General features: G+C 37.4%; 3 protein-coding genes across 5 annotated transcripts in view; 1 reads left to right on the top strand and 2 right to left on the bottom strand.

Annotated features, from left to right (window-relative positions):
* Window positions 1–40: 40 nt before the first annotated feature.
* LOC101894871 (heat shock protein 75 kDa, mitochondrial) lies at window positions 41–2,503 on the bottom strand. Its single transcript, XM_005184454.4, has 4 exons — window positions 1,450–2,503; window positions 1,147–1,385; window positions 396–1,088; window positions 41–329 (listed from the first exon to the last, which is right to left on the bottom strand). Exons 1-4 carry the CDS (start codon window positions 2,416–2,418, stop codon window positions 155–157), a joined length of 2,076 nt encoding a protein of 691 aa, XP_005184511.2. The 5' UTR covers window positions 2,419–2,503; the 3' UTR covers window positions 41–154.
* A 255-nt stretch (window positions 2,504–2,758) lies between these two features.
* Window positions 2,759–4,087, top strand: LOC101894710 (mitochondrial import inner membrane translocase subunit Tim17-A). Its single transcript, XM_059128822.1, has 2 exons — window positions 2,759–2,900; window positions 3,392–4,087. Exon 2 carries the CDS (start codon window positions 3,409–3,411, stop codon window positions 3,919–3,921), a length of 513 nt encoding a protein of 170 aa, XP_058984805.1. The 5' UTR covers window positions 2,759–2,900; window positions 3,392–3,408; the 3' UTR covers window positions 3,922–4,087.
* Window positions 4,088–7,763: 3,676 nt separating this feature from the next.
* LOC101896765 (zinc finger protein jing) overlaps window positions 7,764–16,974 on the bottom strand; it is a 219,284-nt gene continuing 210,073 nt past the window's right edge. For 2 of the 3 annotated variants that reach the window (XM_059128816.1, XM_020037071.2), the window contains exons 2-5: window positions 11,492–16,610; window positions 11,276–11,420; window positions 11,033–11,210; window positions 7,764–10,966 (exon numbers count right to left, since the gene is read on the bottom strand). In XM_059128816.1, the coding sequence (XP_058984799.1) occupies window positions 10,522–10,966; window positions 11,033–11,210; window positions 11,276–11,420; window positions 11,492–16,610 (5,887 nt within the window). In that variant the 3' untranslated portion in view covers window positions 7,764–10,521. Of the gene's footprint in view, window positions 10,967–11,032; window positions 11,211–11,275; window positions 11,421–11,491; window positions 16,611–16,669; window positions 16,740–16,974 lie in introns of those variants that run through there. The other variant, XM_020037072.2, reaches the window with a different exon arrangement.

Genomic DNA, 16,974 nt, shown 5'->3' with positions numbered 1-16,974 from the left:
AGAGTATCGTGATACGGTTCTACAATAAATGACGCTAACATTATCGAAAAACCAGTTTGTCTTTATTTTCTGTTATAATTAGAAATCTAAACACGTTCATTACTTAGATGTAGCTATTTATTTACTATAAACTAACAACAAATTAAACATAAATTTAACATTTTTCCAAAGCTTTGGTTAGCAGGGCGTTCATTGTTGTCAAAAGTGTACGGGGATCTTCTGCCAGTCCAGCGCCTACCATGGCATTTATAAATAATTGTTGAACCAACAATTCGGCTAGTTCCTGATCGCTGGATTTTAGTGCAAATAATTTCTTCACGATTTCATGCCTAAAGAATAGAAAAAGAAAAACATTTGTACACTGCCGAGTAAAAATGATAACAAATATTAATTACTTTGGATTAATTTCCAGCTGAGGCTGTAGTAAGGCATAACGATTCTCCTCGGGCAATTGATGACTTTGAGTTTTGATAAAGTGGCGTGCTGCTGCCATTTCTTCTACGGTGACTACGCATGGATGGCTATCCAGCCTTGTGGTAACTTTTACATTTGCCACCTTTCCTTTCAGCTTGTCCTTGATCCATGGCAAAAGTTCGTCAACTTGAGATCTTAGTAAACTATCCTCACCATATTCAATTGTTGCCTCGGCACCACTATCATTTCTCATTTCTTTTTCCACGGAGACTAGATTTTTGCTTTTGAACATTCCCAATTGCATGAGTACAAGCTCGTCATATGGTTCATAACAAAACAGAACTTCAATATCACGTTTCTTTAAATTCTCAAAGTAAGGAGAAGATTCGGCTAGAACACGGTTTGGTGCAGCCAAGTAGTAAATGTCTTTTTGTTCACCAACATTTTTGGTATATTCTTCCAGCGAAATGCGTTGTCCTTCCTTGCATTTCGAAGATTCAAAACGCAACAACTTGGCGATGTCTTCTTTTTCATTCTGATCATACGAAGTTACAATACCCTCTTTAAGAAATAGTCCATAATCTTTGTAGAAAGCTTCGTATTCGGCGGGTTGCTTATTCGATCTTTCAATGAGGAACCGTATAATTCTGGTGGTCAGTACGCTTGAAAGTTTTCTACAAAATAGGAGTTTAATAAAACATCTGACAAATGTGTATTAAATTGATCCCTTACTTTATAAGAGCTCCATTTTGAAGAAGCTCTCTGCTCAGATTGAGAGGAATATCTTCGGAATCGACAACACCTTTGACAAATCTTAGCCACTTTGGTACTAAATTTTCGGTTTTTGATTGAATGAGTATTTTACGTGTGTACAGGGAAACACCAGCAGAACCGTCGCGAGTCATTTCAAATAAACCCGGTTTACCTTCGGGGAAGTACAATAAAGCCCTGATGCTTAGGGGTACATCGGTCTATAAATACGCATGAATGTCTATTAATCTTTACTTACATCTACCTCAAAATAATAACACATACCTTGTAATGTAAAATGAAACGGGGTGTGTCAAAAGTATTTCCAATGAAGCGGTAAAATTCGTCGTGTTGTTCTTTTGTAACATCTTTCGGCTCCATCAACCACACAGGTTGAATATCATTTGCCTTCTGACCGTTTAACAATATTGGAGAACCTACAAAGTTGCTGTATTTCTTTATTACAGCCATTATACGATCCTCATCAGCATATTCCCGGCATTCTGGCTTGAGATGAATTACTATTTTTGTGCCCAACTCTACACCCTCAGCCTCCTGAATTTCATAGCTACCAGAACCGTCGCTGGACCAGCAAAGACCGGGAGAATTTAATTTAGATGACCGTGTGAATACCTCAACTTTGTCAGCCACCATAAAGGCAGAATAGAATCCCACACCGAATTGGCCAATAATGTTTGAGGAGTTTTCAGCCGTTGTGCCCTTCTCACGAATTTGCTCCAGAAATTTCTTTGAACCACTGCGAGCGATTGTTCCCAAATTATTAATAAGCTCCTCCTTTGTCATACCAATACCAGTATCTTGGATGATCAATTGCCTGTTTGTCTTATCGGTGGCAATTCTTATTTCCATAGAACGATCTGTGCCCTCATAATCTTTTTCTGTTTCGCCGGCTGTATGAATCGTGTATCGAAACTTTTCCAAAGCATCACTAGCGTTAGAAATTAACTCTCTAACAAAAACTTCATTTTCGGAATACAATGAGCGTGCCACAATATCCAGGAGCATTCGGGTTTCAGCCTGAAATTCATGTTTGTCTGCAGTACCAATAGTCTTTTCAGTTTGACGGACCTTTTGAGCAGTAGAAGGCTCAGAACACATGTAACGTTTATTGAAGTTTATGGTCTGGGGTGCAGCGGCAATGGTTCTGTGATAACCGTTGGATTTGATTGCATAACGTTGTAAAACATTGGCATTGCTGGTGGTGAGTCGCAGGAGTCTAGCCGCAAACGACATTGTGGTTTTATTACCTATATATATCCAGTTAATTCAGAAAATGCTTGCAATCCTTTTATTTTGTGGCACGATACGGGCACGTTGGTTCTATTTTTTCAACAACAGGAAAAAGAAGAAGGAAGGTCGACATTCACAGGAAAATGGGTTCCCGAAAATTATTGAGAGCACACAATAAATAGCATGTATATTATTTCGTAGTAATTGCAAGTTCTGGATCGTACATTTTAATCAATAAACAAGAAAGGGCATTAAAATGCACTAATAAGTGCATATTATATCTTTTTTCAAAATTATATTTCAAGTGAAAGATTAGCAAATCATTCGATAGGGACACGTAAGTCTACTTTGAACTTTGCTATGTCTCATTTCAACGGCGTCAAAGTTCTTATTAGGTCCTTTGAAATCTGGTTTGCAGCATACCCAACAGCAAGCTAAGCGTGCTTATTGTGTAAAATAAAATAATTAAGTAATTCTTAAAAAAAGTAAATATCTAATTTTTGTATTAACTATATACGCGAGTACATTATAGTATTTAAAACTCCATTATGTATTTTGGAAATCAGTGATGTTTTGTTGTAAATCATTATGTAACAAAGAGCAAAGGGGTGTCCGTCCGGTTTTGTATTTTTTGATCTATTGAATGCCGTTTGTACGTTCTGGAATGAAAAATGTGGTCTTTGTAAAAAAAAGTACATTTGGAGAATGAGTTTTGAAAGTGAAATGATGAAATATTATCAATTTCTGTCGAAATTAATGTGTATTCTAATATTTGTTACCAAGGGTGGGTTGCGGAAGCAATTGTTTTATAATATAGCCCACATGGAAACGTAAATAATATAGATAAAAGACGGAATTCCCCCCACAAATCAATTTAGGATTATAACCTGCCAACATTTGACAAATATTGATTTTTTAAATTTATTTTTGTTTATTTCAAGTGTATTTCTAATTGGAAACCTAAATTTCATTACAGCACAACACACATAAGCAATGGAGGAGTACGCCAGAGAACCTTGCCCATTCCGGATAGTTGATGATTGTGGTGGTGCTTTTGCTATGGGTTGTATAGGAGGTGGTGTATTCCAAGCTATCAAAGGTTTCCGCAATGCTCCCTCCGGCATGAGTCGCAGAATGCTGGGCAGTCTGTCGGCCATCAAAACTCGTTCACCTGTCATTGCTGGTAACTTTGCTGTGTGGGGCGGTATGTTCAGCACAATCGACTGCACACTAGTACATTTCCGAAAGAAGGAAGACCCCTGGAATTCGATCATAAGTGGGGCAGCCACAGGAGGAATATTGGCGGCGAGAAATGGTGTTCCCGCCATGGCAGGCAGTGCTATAATTGGCGGTGTTCTATTGGCCCTTATCGAAGGTGTCGGCATTCTTTTCACAAGACTTTCATCCGAACAATTCCGAAATCCCTTACCTCCGACCGAAGATCCAAGTGTGTTAGGCGCAGCTGGTTTTGGCCAACCACAGGGCAGTCAGGGACAGTATCAATAAGCTTAGCTATCGCGAATAAACCTAATTAAATTATCCGTACTTGTAATTATAAAAAAATAATCTGTTTACCAAAATTAACTAACTAACATAATTAGCATAAGAATGTTAAGAATGTATACAAATAAAAATAAAATATATAATAAATGAAAACAAAATGACATAGAAATTAATGAAATAAGTTGGTTCAATCTTAGTTAATTTAATAGCCAAAAATGGTATTGACTAGTCAATACCATTTGTCTACAAAAGGTGATATGCCTTTTTATTACGTTCAAAAGGGTATGAATGAATAGAATTAATGCATCTGTCAGATGAATGCGTTGCTCAGGCATTTCTGAATAGAATCAGACTAGAATGCAAGCCAAAGGCAGCCTCCAACTTTCATTTGAAATGGAATGACATAAGGAAAGTTCTTTCAATTATTTAATTTAGACTGTTCTGAATAACCAGATATGTAAGTTTGGGATTTGATATTGGAATGTTTCGAGTAAAAATTAATTTGCATATATGCATTTTTGTTTGATGAAAATGAAAAATAACAAGGGAATCAAACCCCAATTGTTCGAACTTTTTGTTCGCTATTGAATGCGAGGATTAGGGCCCAGGATGCCATTGCTAATAATTATTTTAACATACTTACCCTTAAAACTTTGCTACAGTTGTATACACCATGGATGTGTATTAAACAAATAAATACAACACAAAATTTCTTTTTAAATACCGTTTATTATGGGGAAATTGTAGTTTCTTTTGTTTTCGTGGGTATTGGATTGATTATTACTACATACACATATTTATTATAATTATTATTGTTGTTATTAAATCAAGTAGTTCTTTTGTTGTTATTATATAAGAATATGTCGAGTTGTGTTTTTATTTTCTTTTTTTTAGTTCTTAAATTTAAAACTATGATTAATACACTTTCTACAATTTGGGGTTATGGTAGTTTAATGAAATATTGGCGGTATGACCATAAAGTATGGAAAGACATAATGGGAAACGTCCTGGGGTAAAGGAAAGTTGGAAAAGAAATTTTTGTATGTGGGCCTTATCTTTGTATTCAAAGAAAAAAAGTGAATACATGTGTTTTTCCGAAATAGCGTTAATTTTCTTATTTTTTCTCGTGAAAAAATACCTAAACGTTGGAATCTTTTGGTTTCGATTGTAGTCTTTGTAAATTCTATTAAAATTTCTTATATTTCCATGTTGTCGTTTGTGTTCTTGGGGTTTGTCTTTTGAACTTGTTTTCTATGTCTATGTGTTGTGTTGTTGCAAAATTTGTTCTTGAGGTAGTTCTTAGATCTTTTATTTTTTTTATTATATATTAAAAATAAAAACTATGCATTTTTATTTTTTCAATATAAACACTGTCTATATGGGATGTCTTTTATGTCTAGATAAGGTTTTGCTTGTGCTTTTAGATGAGAAATAGGTATAGCGGGAGTAGAGGTTTGGTGTGGGACACTTCTATAAAAAGAAGGGGTTTATTTTGATTTAGTTTTTAAAAATGTTTTAAATAAGAAGTTAAAATATTTGATTTCTTTGGGGGTTCTCTTTATCCACACAAACATTTAGGCAATTTACAAAAGTAGTTGTATATCTAATATTTACCTTATTCAGATGTGTTTTGATCAATCAAATATTATATAAAAGTAAAAATTGCTTTTTGTTCGGTAATGATCTTGTCACAAAAAATGTTTGAAAATTAAAAAAGGAATTGCTTAAATTGATTGTAAGGGGGTTTTAGCTTCTATCGATTTTTGAAAGACCGCTACTGATTGTTCAAAAACCGAAGGCTTTATATTTTTTCCATGGTGTGCGCTACATTTTTTCTTATCCAAGTGTTTTAGATTCATGTTAAGAACTGTAATAGAAATAAACCCTTAATTGGTTGTTTATTTCAAAAACCTTTTTATTTTTTCAATAAAAAAAAGTAAAATGATTTCGAGAGCATATTTGTAGGAAGAATAAGTTACACCGAGTTTACGGTTTCGCAAAAAAGTCCTGCCTGTATAAATATATTGATTGTGCTGTGTACCTTGAAAAGCCGATAGTACAAAAACGTTCGAAACAAATGCGTACAGGGTGAGATGAAAAAAACTGCAACCAATTTCAGACTCCTGTCATTTCTAAGCCACTCGTCCGACAGCTGTTAAAATTATTCCATTCGGCAAATATTGAAAAAAAGAGCTCGGGGTAAAGCCATTGAAATTCCAAAAAGTGCAAGAACTTACACCGCAATTGAAAGAAAATAGACTCAAAAGAGCTAAAGAGTTGCTTCGCTTGGCGGAAAGTGGTGAACTGCCGAATTTGGTTTTCTTCGATGAGAAAACATTTGTTGTCCAGCAGTTTGTAAACAAACAAAATTATCCACTGGTGTTTACTTGCCGAAGAGGTCAGCTGAAAATGTGCACCTTCGGTTGGCCATCAGAACTCAATCGCCAGCCATGGTTATGGTGTGGGCGCCATAACAGCCGATGGTCGCTCCCGCTCGAAATTAATCGACCGTGGCCTCAGCGAAAATTTTCTTGAGGGTGTATTAAAGCCTTGAGCACGCAAACATTTTGGTCGCCTTGGACATTCCAACAGGACTCAGCACCATCTCACTCAGCACGCGCCACCCAAAAATGGTTACAAAATGAGGTTCCTCGCTTAATTTTTAGCGTATAATGGCCACCAAAATCTCCGGATACCAATCCATTGGACTATTGTGTCTGGAGTATTTTGGAATGCAAGGTAGGCACTAAAAAATACCAAAGTGTCGATCACCTCAAGCAAGCGCTTTGCCGGGAATGGGCCAAAATACCGCAAAGCAACATTCGGGCAGCATGTGACGGTTTCATTGGGCGTTTGGAGGCCATAATTCGTACCAAAGGTGACTTTGTTTAAAGTAACAGAGCAATGGATTTTTGAAAAAAAAAAAAAAAATATTTCAACGCGAATTGTATTTAGGAAACAAGAAAAATACCTCAATTCTCTGTGTACTTTGGTGATCGAAATCAAAAGATTGTTCTAAATGAGGGGCTATTATGTCTCGAAATAATTTTTTGTATTTTGTTGAGACTAAAGGGACATTCAAAAAGAATTTAATTATTTTTTTACCACTAATTTATATAAATATATTAAGAAAAGCACATCCAAATAAGTTGTTAATTTCCATTACAGTCATTGTTGAATTTGAACATGGTATTGAATATCTCATTTTTTATCATATTTAGATATTTTTTTAGATACTTACGAATTAGTTCTACTACACAGACATTTATATATAATTGTTTTACGTTTTTTTTTTCTGATAAATTTCTTTTGTTGTAAAAAGTTTTCATGTGTTGTATTGTGATGATATATGCAAAAGTACTTTTACAATTATTACAGATAATTTATTCATTACGATTTACGATGATTTTTTGCTTTATTTTGTCTTTTTTTTGGTTAAAGAATATTCAGTCATATTTTTTTGTATTCTTGTTGTTTGGTTTTCTTCCTTTTCATATTCAAGTTTTCATTTCAATGTTTCTTTTGCTTTCCCTTTTTGGCAGTGTGTTTTTCCTCTATTTGTTTGTTTTTTTTTTTAATCTTTCCCATGAAGAGAATCATGTTCCCTGTTTTTTTCTCGTTTTGTTTGTTTGCTCTCATTTTAGTCGAAAATAATTTCCCTTAATAATGTAAGACACGCTTTATCATTTAAGAGTTCAAGTGTCATGTGTGTTGTGTAGAGTACGATCATTGTTAGTGTTTGTCAATTTAATTAGATAGAGAAGGCACCAAAAACAAAAACACACAAAGCAAACGCAAACAAAAACACTAGTAATAATGCTAAAATAAAATAAAAAGAAAATACATTATCTCATTAAAAAATATGTATTTTATTTGTTGTCCTCTTTGTTACAATAAATTTAAAACTAAATTAAAATGTAAAAAAAAATCCGATTCTTGTATTGAAACAGAACCATTTGACTAACATTGTCAGGCAAACTAGCGATTGAAAAGCTTTTAAGAATAATAAAAATATTTATTTTTCATTTAAAACCTTTTTTGCAGATCTGATAATTAACTTAAAATCGAATATTCTCTTATAATATTTTTAAATATTTGCATTGTTGTGGCAGAATTTCTGTGTTTTTTTTTATTTACATTGGAGTTTATAATAATTAATTATACCAATTAAAACTATAAATTTTATTTATATTTTACATTTACATATATTTTCTAAACAAAAAAAAAAAATGATATAATTTCTCTATGAAAGAGATCAAGAGGGGGTAACTGCTGTTGTATTCTAAAATAAAATGAAGTGTTGCATTAAGTTTTTATAGTTCCTGTGAAGAAAATTGCTTGCGAATGATGTTATAATCAGGATTAGGGGCTGGATTCTTGTTCTATGAAAATATGAAATGACAAATGTTTCCTTTATAAATTTTTTCATTTCACATTTTTATAGAACAAGAATTGACACCCAAGTATTGAAAAAATCGTTTAGTTATAAAACTATTTTAAATACGGGCACATTTGTATTCTTTGAAAAAGTAAAAAAAAGAAATCAATGAGAAGCTCCTTTACGGCTGGTTAAACTTCTAAACGCATTAGCGGTTTGACGTTTCTTGAAATTGTTTGTGAAAGTTTTCTTTCAAATTGGCTTCGTGATAACGCCAATAACAACCAACGGAGAAAGTTGGGATCACTTATCTGTCATTTTAAGCGCTAAAAAGTAAGTATTGACCATTAAATAGAAAACTAAACAATAGACAAATAAAGGTAAAGACTTAAAAGATTTATAATTTACCCTTCCGGCAGATGTAACTATGGTTGGGACAGTACAGCCACTCAGGGCTAGTGAAGTCGTCACTCGACTTCGAAACACAATTTATTAATTTTTCTGCTATTTAAATTGTATATTTTTGTATTTCACTACATAATTGGGTAATGGAAATATAAATCACTGCCTTGTTTAGAATTGATAAATAATAACAAATCATAAAAATATTCGATATTTTGTGTTTTGAGAGAATTAATTAAATAGACTTAAGCCATCCCGCAGCATGAACGACATCTATTGAAGCACTTTTTTTTCGAAGATAACAGATGAGTCAACTTTTTAGTCTATACCTTTATTTGTCTATGGCTGTACTACATAAAAAGGTTTTGAGTTTTTTTCCAATAATTTGTTTTTTCCAGTCCAGTTTTTTTGGTCAAGGGTTGAATTCTTAGACGGAACATCATGTTGTTGGCTTTATGATAAAGACTCTATTTTAGGACTCATTCTGTATCGCTCTAAAAATACGACATCATTTTTTGAGCTCTCTTTTTCCTTTCTCTATTTCAACATCAAATCTTGTCTGCAATCTCCCAAAACAAGAACTTTGCATTATTTTGCCGTTTTTTTTTTCTTTTTTTTTAAATAATATAGCAAATGATAACAAAAAAGGATAGAATTTAAGTTATGTGGAATTTATCAAGTTTTGGTTTTTGAATTTAAATCATAATGTATGTTTGAATAACTAATGTTCTCGATTTATTTATAAAACAAATAAATGAAAATCAATTTGTTTTTCTTTTTCAAAAAAAAATTTATAAAAATTTTAATGTTTTTCTTTTGTGTGTGTGTGTGTGTTTTTTTTTTAATAATACAATATGTTTTTCTTGTTTACTTTAATTAGGCTAAATTAAAAAAATATATATATTTAACATAAAATATAAGCAAGTCTTATTATGGTTGGAGTTTTGTTTCTAGGCAGGTTATCATTAATTTAAAGAAATGAAAAACAGTATGTAAAATAAAACAATTGCTACAAACATCTAGAATTCGAATAATTAAAGAAGAAATAAAAAAGAAACACGCTCATTTGGATGGTGGGTTATAAAGATTTTACCCGCTGTTGGCCTAATTTAGTTTGTACAAAGCAAAAACTGCGTGTGGAAGTATTTTAGATAAAAAACACAAAGGATGTTTTTTTTTGTAATGTTTTTGTGATTACTCATTTTAAGTGCTAGTATTTTTGTTTTCTTTCGCATGTAAATGTTATATACATATACCATGTATTGCTAAACTATGTTGTTGTTGCTGTATATAAATTATATTACTTCTATTACTAGCTAGTGTTTAGTGTTTATTATTAGTATTTTTTCGTATTTACTGAATAAAGATATTTCTTTCTTTCTTTTTGTTTGTTTTCATTCCATATGGCAGTGATATATGCCTATCGATTTATGCACACACATAAGACCTATTAAACTATACAAGGAAATACTATACATACAAATATATCATTTAACGGACTTGTTTGCTATTCGATGCAAAAAGCCTTTTATACCTTGTCACTGTTGCTCGTTTGTCTTTAGAGTTGTAAAATATTTTTTTTGGGGGGGAGGGTCTTTAAACTTAACTAGGCTATGCTAATATATTGTTTTACAAAATATATGTAAGGGGCAATATGTACAAATTAAGATTAACATAAAACGACTAAAAAAGGAAATACTTCTTTTTACAGCACCACTTGGTATTTGAAGAATCTGGGAGTCTGTCTGCTTGTCTGCCAGGGGAGAAGAATATACTTATTTTGGTTTTGTTTGGGAAGAGGGGCAGCATTTGGCGTCTTCGACCTAACGTGTTATAATTATACGATTTTGTGGTTTTCGGGGATGTTTACGTCTTTGTTGCATTTGAATGTTGGTTATCGAGAGAACATGCTGGTAACTGGATATGGTTTCGGTTGTGGTAGTTGCATCCTCATCGTCCTTGTCCTCTTCATCATCATCATCATCCTCTTCATCACCTTCCTCTTCGTCTCCATTATCGCCTTCTGCGTCGTTGTCATCATCATCCCCATTGTTATTGTTGGTGGTAGACGAATCCTTGTCGTTTTTCAAACGTTGATACTGCTGACTAAGGGCATAATCGTTTTCAAATATTGTAGGCGAATACGGCAGTTTGTAGGCAGTCATAAGTAAACTTTCAACTTTATTCTTTTCGGCAGGTTTCATTTGTTTGATGTTCACCGTTTTTAAATAGGCCTCCTGGCTTTCGGGCAGCCATTCATCGGAGATTCTAAACATAAAAGTTAAGAATTCAATTACTTTTTTAATTCGAAATAAAATAAAAGCTACAACTTACATTTCCCTTGGAGACCACTGAATGTAGCATTCTGTTTTGCCACTGGATGCTTTACGTTTCATTATGCATTGACCTTGGAAGGTAATTGAATTGCAGCCATTGGTTAAAGTGGAAATTTGTCTAAGGCGATGTTGTAGGCCTTCCATAATGCCAGCATCAAAGAAATCAAACATGCGTGCTAAAAAAGAAAAATATAATGTGTTATAAAATGTGTGTTTAGGATTTGTTCAAACTTTAACTTACCAGAGAACGGTTGACGTCGGTAACGTAGTTTCTTGCCATTTTTACGTAATTGCTTTGGTACTGGAGGATCAGAAGTTCGTTTGTTTGTACTTTCCTTGTTTTCGGTGGCAGTGAAGTGATTATTGATGTGCTTTTGCAGTGCCAGCTATAATCAAAATAGAAGAAACCAAAAATTAGCTTCATTTCAAAACTCAAACTTCAATTTTTTATTCTTACCTGAGATCCAAAACGTAAACCGCAACCCTCAACAATACATTTGAATTGCTTAGAACCACCATGTGATAGCACGTGCCTTTCCAACCAGCGACGTGAACATGACTCCTTATTGTACACCTTGCAGCCAACCCAGAGACAAGAGAACGGCCCTGTCTGTGAATTGACATGCTGCTGTTGCATGTGATCCAAAAGCTTGGAATTGCTATCATGTTTCTTATTGCATTTATCCCAATAGCATATGCCATCTTGACGTTTGTTGTTCTTGCCCAAGACCGGGAAACGAATAGTCTTCGGCTGTGACAATATCGGCGATAGAGCACATTTTGGCAATTCGGGAGAGCTGATTTCAGCCAACTTGGTGTCTATTGTGGTCGCCAAGACAGAACTGGCGTTGCTGGTCGCCGTGTTGCTTGTTGCACTGTTAAGAAAATCAAAGGATGATTTTTCCGAAGAATCCTCAGATTGTTGGGTCAATTGTGACGAAGATGTATTGTTTTGGCTTTCCTCCATGCTGTTACTGCTGGAATCAATGTTCATTGGTGTAGCTGGTGGCGTTTGGCTCTCAGTTGATGTCGGCGAGGGTACCGGTTGTTCCGATGAAGATGACGTTTCCGATTTCGATGAAGAATCCATGCTTTCCGTATTACTCAGACTGCCTCCAATGCCTGATTCTGGGGTGGGCAAATCACGCTGTTTATCTTCAGAATTGTCGGGCGTTTTTAAACCATCCCTTGCTTGTTTACCATCCTCATTGTCCGGCATGGCTACACTAATACTTGCCTCCGAAGAGTTGGATGATATACACGTTGATGTGACCATTTCGCTCAACATATCTCTTGATGAAGCTCCGCCTCCTGTTTCGCAGGAATTGGAATCACCCGCCGAATTTGAGTTTGAACATGGATTGGTGGAGGTAAATTCGTTATTGCTGCTATTGAGAGGTGACAACATCGAACATCCCGGCGAATGAGCCTCCGAACTGCTCGTAATCGACGCTGGCGTTGAAGCTTCTAAAGAGAGATCAGCTGCAGACGATATTGAATTGGAATTGGATGTAAAGGATGACGAGGAACATTCATTATTTAAATTGCTCGGTTGTGGAGAGCTTGGCTTATCGGAGGAAGATGACGTTGTAACATCCTCTTCCTCTTTGGTTGAAGTCGGACTGGCCATTAACTCTTCCTTGACCAGAATATTATTCGAGGTGGGTATTTGTCCGCTAAAACTTGTGGGTGTCTCATTGATTACAGGTTTTTCTTCCGACGCCGGCGATGGTGGCACCGTCACTGAAGAGGCATTACTATTGGAAGTAGCATTTGTTTGCGTTGGTGGCACATCATCCATAGGCTCGTCTTTAATTTTCCTGAAGCTTTCCAATGGCAACATGGACTTGAACGTATTAAAGGTGTTGGCAGTTGCTGTGGTTGTGCTGAAGTTGAGAGGAGCGCTAAAGCTTTGTGTGCAACTTGTTGAGGTGGCAGGCGCAGCTGGGGTTATGCTTATTGCTCCATTTGAGTTCTTAACCAAATCAAAGAGATCGGATGCAGTTGTTTTGCTAATTGGGGGTTTTGATTTTCCTACGTTGTTGTTGCTGCTGCTGCAATTGGCGACGGTGCTCGTCAGATATGAGTTGGAATTCGTTTTATTGTTAGCGCTGTTGTATTTAAAGGATGATGCTGATGACGCCGGCGACGACAGGGAGGAACACGACGACGCCAGCAAAGTTTGGGCAGTTGATGTCACGGCGGTTGTAATTTTTGGTGCAATATTGACAAGATTTTTCCCTGACGTGGAAGATGGAGTGGCCGGACTGATAGTTACACTGCCACATGTTATGCTTTGGACCGGCTTCGGAGCAATTGGTGTAACATTTGTGGGCGCAATACTCACTAATGCCGGTGTTGGAATTTGGGAAGTCTTCGATAAATTTGTAGCTGTCGCAGCCCTCAAGCCCGGAGCTGGTAATGTGGTCAGAGCAACTGGCTGTTGGACACTGGGAGTGATTGTGGGCACCAACGGGGGTGGTGTCGTTGGAGTTGCAATAATTTTCCCATTGGCAGTTGTTATTTTTCCCGTACTGGAATTCTTCGTAGTATTTCCTATCGTGGATTTTAATTGTTGGGCATGTGCCTTTGGAGATCGCTTCTGGTAGGGTTTGGCCATTATTGAAGGCTTTTGAGTGGCAGTGGAAGAGTTGGAAGTGGTAAGCGAATGTGTGCGCGGTTTGGCATTCGATATGGTAACCAGCGGAGGCGGTTGTGAGCTGAGGGTTGTAAAAGCAACCGGTGATGCATTGGCCTTAACAATGGCCAATTTGGCAGTGGTAGTGGATTGTTGTTGTGTGGCACCGGATGCTGCACTGACTGGCGTTACTTGTGCGGACATGCTGTTATTCGAGATATTAACGGTGGTAGTGTTGTTGTTCGTTGAGTTATTGCTGTTGTTGTGCGTTAAATTAGATGAATTGGTGGCTGTGGGCAAAGTAACTGATGACAATGGTGGTGGTTGGGTCGCGGAGATGAACTGTTGCTGCTGCGCCAATGCCAATTGAGCAGCCAAATGTTGCTGCTGCATATCATGTTGTTGTTGTTCGTTTTGCTGATGTTGCTGCTGGGTTGGTTGAGGAGCAAATATGGAACTTAAAGCTGGTAATGGAGCCTGTTGTATGGGTTGTAAAGCTGGCAAGGCTATGGTCTTTTGCTGTTGATGGGCCTGGTGCTGTTGCTGAGAATTTACAGCCAAAGCAGCGGCTGCTTGTGCCAACATTGCCGGTAGGGAGGCAGCATTGAGAAGTAGACCTGCTGGGGTGGCCATAAAAACTGGCTGCTGTTGGATATTAGCAGCAGCTCCTAACCTCTGCAACTGTTGCAGCTGAACTTGTTGTTGTTGCTGTTGATTGGCTGCTATAGCTGCTGCTATTTGTTGTTGGAAAATCTCTTGAAAACTCGCTGCGGCTGTGTTTGTGGCTTTCTGCTGCTGCTGTTGCTGCTGTAGTTGTTGTAACTGCTGTTGTTGTTGCTGCTGCTTGATCAACAATTCCTGTAGATCGCTGGCACTTAACAAATTGAACGGATTCACATTTCCCGTTGAAGCCGCTGTAGCTGTTGTTGTTGTGGCTGTGGTGAATTGTTGCAGCTTGAAAACAGTGCCGTTGAGGAAATATTGAGCTGCTGCTTGTGCGGCCTGAGCCGATGTGGCTGAGGCAGCAGCGGGAGCTGTTGGGGCAGCTGTTGTTGCTACATTCTTGGCAACCGCTGCTGCTGTGGCCAAATTATTCAGTTGCATAATATTGGCCCCATTGGCTGCCAAAAGTTGTGGCAGTTGCACCAGATTGGGCAGCTGAACAGCTGGCAATTGGTACAATGTTGGGGCAGGTGCAGCCGTGGCAGTGGTTGGTGCCGGAGTTGAGCTCGATGATGCGGTAACCGAAACACTTGGAGCAGCATTAACGGCCGCTTGGGCAGTACTGGTGTTGATTTTATTTGTGACCACTGTTTGTTTTGCTTGGTTGTTGGTTGGAGCATTGTTTTGCTGTCCAGGCGGTAATCTTATAGCGGTTAACAGCACAGCTGGCTGTTGGTTGGATGATGTAGTGTTGTTGGACTGTTGCGTGGCTGTCTGCGCGCCACTGACCACTGGAGACTGTTTGGAATTCTCTTGTTTAGTGGCCGCCATTAGTTGCTGCTGTTGCTGTTGTTGTTGCTTCATTTCGGGAGTTCTCGGTGCAATAGCAACATGTTTCTTTGCTGGCGATTTGCCACTGGCAGTTGTTAGGTTGCCATACGAATTGGTCGAAGGCGTTTTCCTCAGATTTGGTGCAACTTGAGCAATTTTCGTAGGTTTTGGTCGCTCGATTTTCTTAAGGGCCGGCATTGGCATGGGTGCAACCGAAATATTTTGTGGCTTAGTGGTGGTTATGGTAACGGCTGTATTGCTAAAACTAGTTGATATCGTTGGCGCCATGGGAGGTGGAGGAGCTGTTACAGAAATGGTTGTGGTTTGTGTAGAGCAGGCTTGGAGTGGAGGTGTTGGTGTTGCTGTGCTGGTACTTGGTTGTGCTGTACTAACCGCAGCAGTATGGGCAGCATTCGTCGCGCTATTGCTGAGTGCCTTATTATTGTTCTCCTTCAGTTGGGCCAGTATGTTAAAATATTTGTTAAGGGAAGCCGTTGTGGCCGGTGCACTCATCGCCAATGCATTTGTGGTCATTGTGCTATTTTGGTGATTTGCACTTGTTGCTGTTGTTGTCATCATAACACTAGTATTGGATATAGATTGTAGATTTTGTGCATTTTTACTATTGGCCGCGTGCATTTGTGCCTTCATTTGGGACTTGAAGTAGCCGGTGATTTTGGTTTGAGACTCTTCCATTGCAGCAGCTTTCAGTCTTTTGGCTCCACCAACTGATATGACGTGGTGATTATCTTGTTGTGATGTATTGACATTGGAACGAGGCTTTTTCGGTGCTGCAACGGCATCACTGGGTCCGCCGCCATTGACGTTGGAAGCAACACGCTTCTTGGAAAGGTTTGAGACGTTTGTAGTGGCCATAGAGCTATGTGTTATGTGAGTGTTGGTACCTGTTGTCGAGGTGGATGCCGGCGTTGAAAATGTCCCAATAGATGATGATGAGGATGGCGGTGGCAAAGTTGATGAAGTGGTGACGGTGTTACCTATGCTGGTGGCAGTTGTACTCCATGGCCATTGTAATGTGGGCAAATTCGAACATCGATTTGTATTGGCAGTGTTTGAAACTTTCGATATTTGAGTTACGGAAGTTTTTGCCCTGTTGCCGTTACCACTGCCGTTTGTGGGAGTAATGGTAAGAGAGGCGGGCAGATTACTTGTTCTAATGGCAGCATTTAAAGTTGCAGATGTTGTTGAAGGCGCTGGCACAACACCACCGCCGGAAGACGACGCTGTTGTACCACCAGTATTTGTTGTTTGGGGTGACATTTTGTTGGTATTTTGTGTATTAGATGATTGCTTCTGTTGTTGTTGCTGCTGCTGTTGGTCGTCACTTATACTCGAATGATGGCTGTATGGAGATCCTGGCTCGGAGGCATCTTCACTTGAGCAGCCAGTACTTGAATCGGTGCAGCTGGAGGTGGCGACACCACTAGAAATAGGAAAAAACAAAGTAGAAATGAGTAAATTATGGATTTTTTCTGCGCGCACATTCAAAAGTATGCATTTTGCCGATTTGCTTGGTAACACCGAAACTAAAAACGCTCCAGACCAGTCAAATAAAACAGAGAAAGCATAATGTCTGATAAAAACAAGGCAGAAAGCAAAGCGACAGAGTTTACGAATGAGGGGAGAAAAACAAAAAGGAAGGTGATGGCCAAGAAAAAAATGATAGCAAAACGTAATCAGAGGGAAATTAAAAAATTAATCTAATTGTTGTAGGCTAGTTTTTAACCAATTCAATTCAAATTTATTAAGTGTTAATAATTAATAAATAAAAAAGAAAAAATCGCCTG

Source organism: Musca domestica, unplaced genomic scaffold (genome assembly GCF_030504385.1).
Source record: "Musca domestica strain aabys unplaced genomic scaffold, Musca_domestica.polishedcontigs.V.1.1 58, whole genome shotgun sequence".
NCBI lineage: Eukaryota > Metazoa > Arthropoda > Insecta > Diptera > Muscidae > Musca > Musca domestica.
The sequence above is the reverse complement of the archived record's forward strand: the minus strand, read 5'-3'. Positions and strand labels throughout refer to the sequence as shown.

Excerpts from the sequence above, each read along its gene's own strand:
- LOC101894871 (XM_005184454.4), bottom strand. The coding sequence starts at position 2,418 with ATGTCGTTTGCGGCTAGACTCCTGCGACTCACCACCAGCAATGCCAAT. Across the intron at positions 1,386-1,449 it reads GTTTCATTTTACATTACAAG|ACCGATGTACCCCTAAGCAT; the intron begins GTATGTGTTATT and ends GCGTATTTATAG. Across the intron at positions 330-395 it reads CAGCTGGAAATTAATCCAAA|GCATGAAATCGTGAAGAAAT; the intron begins GTAATTAATATT and ends TCTATTCTTTAG.
- LOC101894710 (XM_059128822.1), top strand. The coding sequence starts at position 3,409 with ATGGAGGAGTACGCCAGAGAACCTTGCCCATTCCGGATAGTTGATGAT.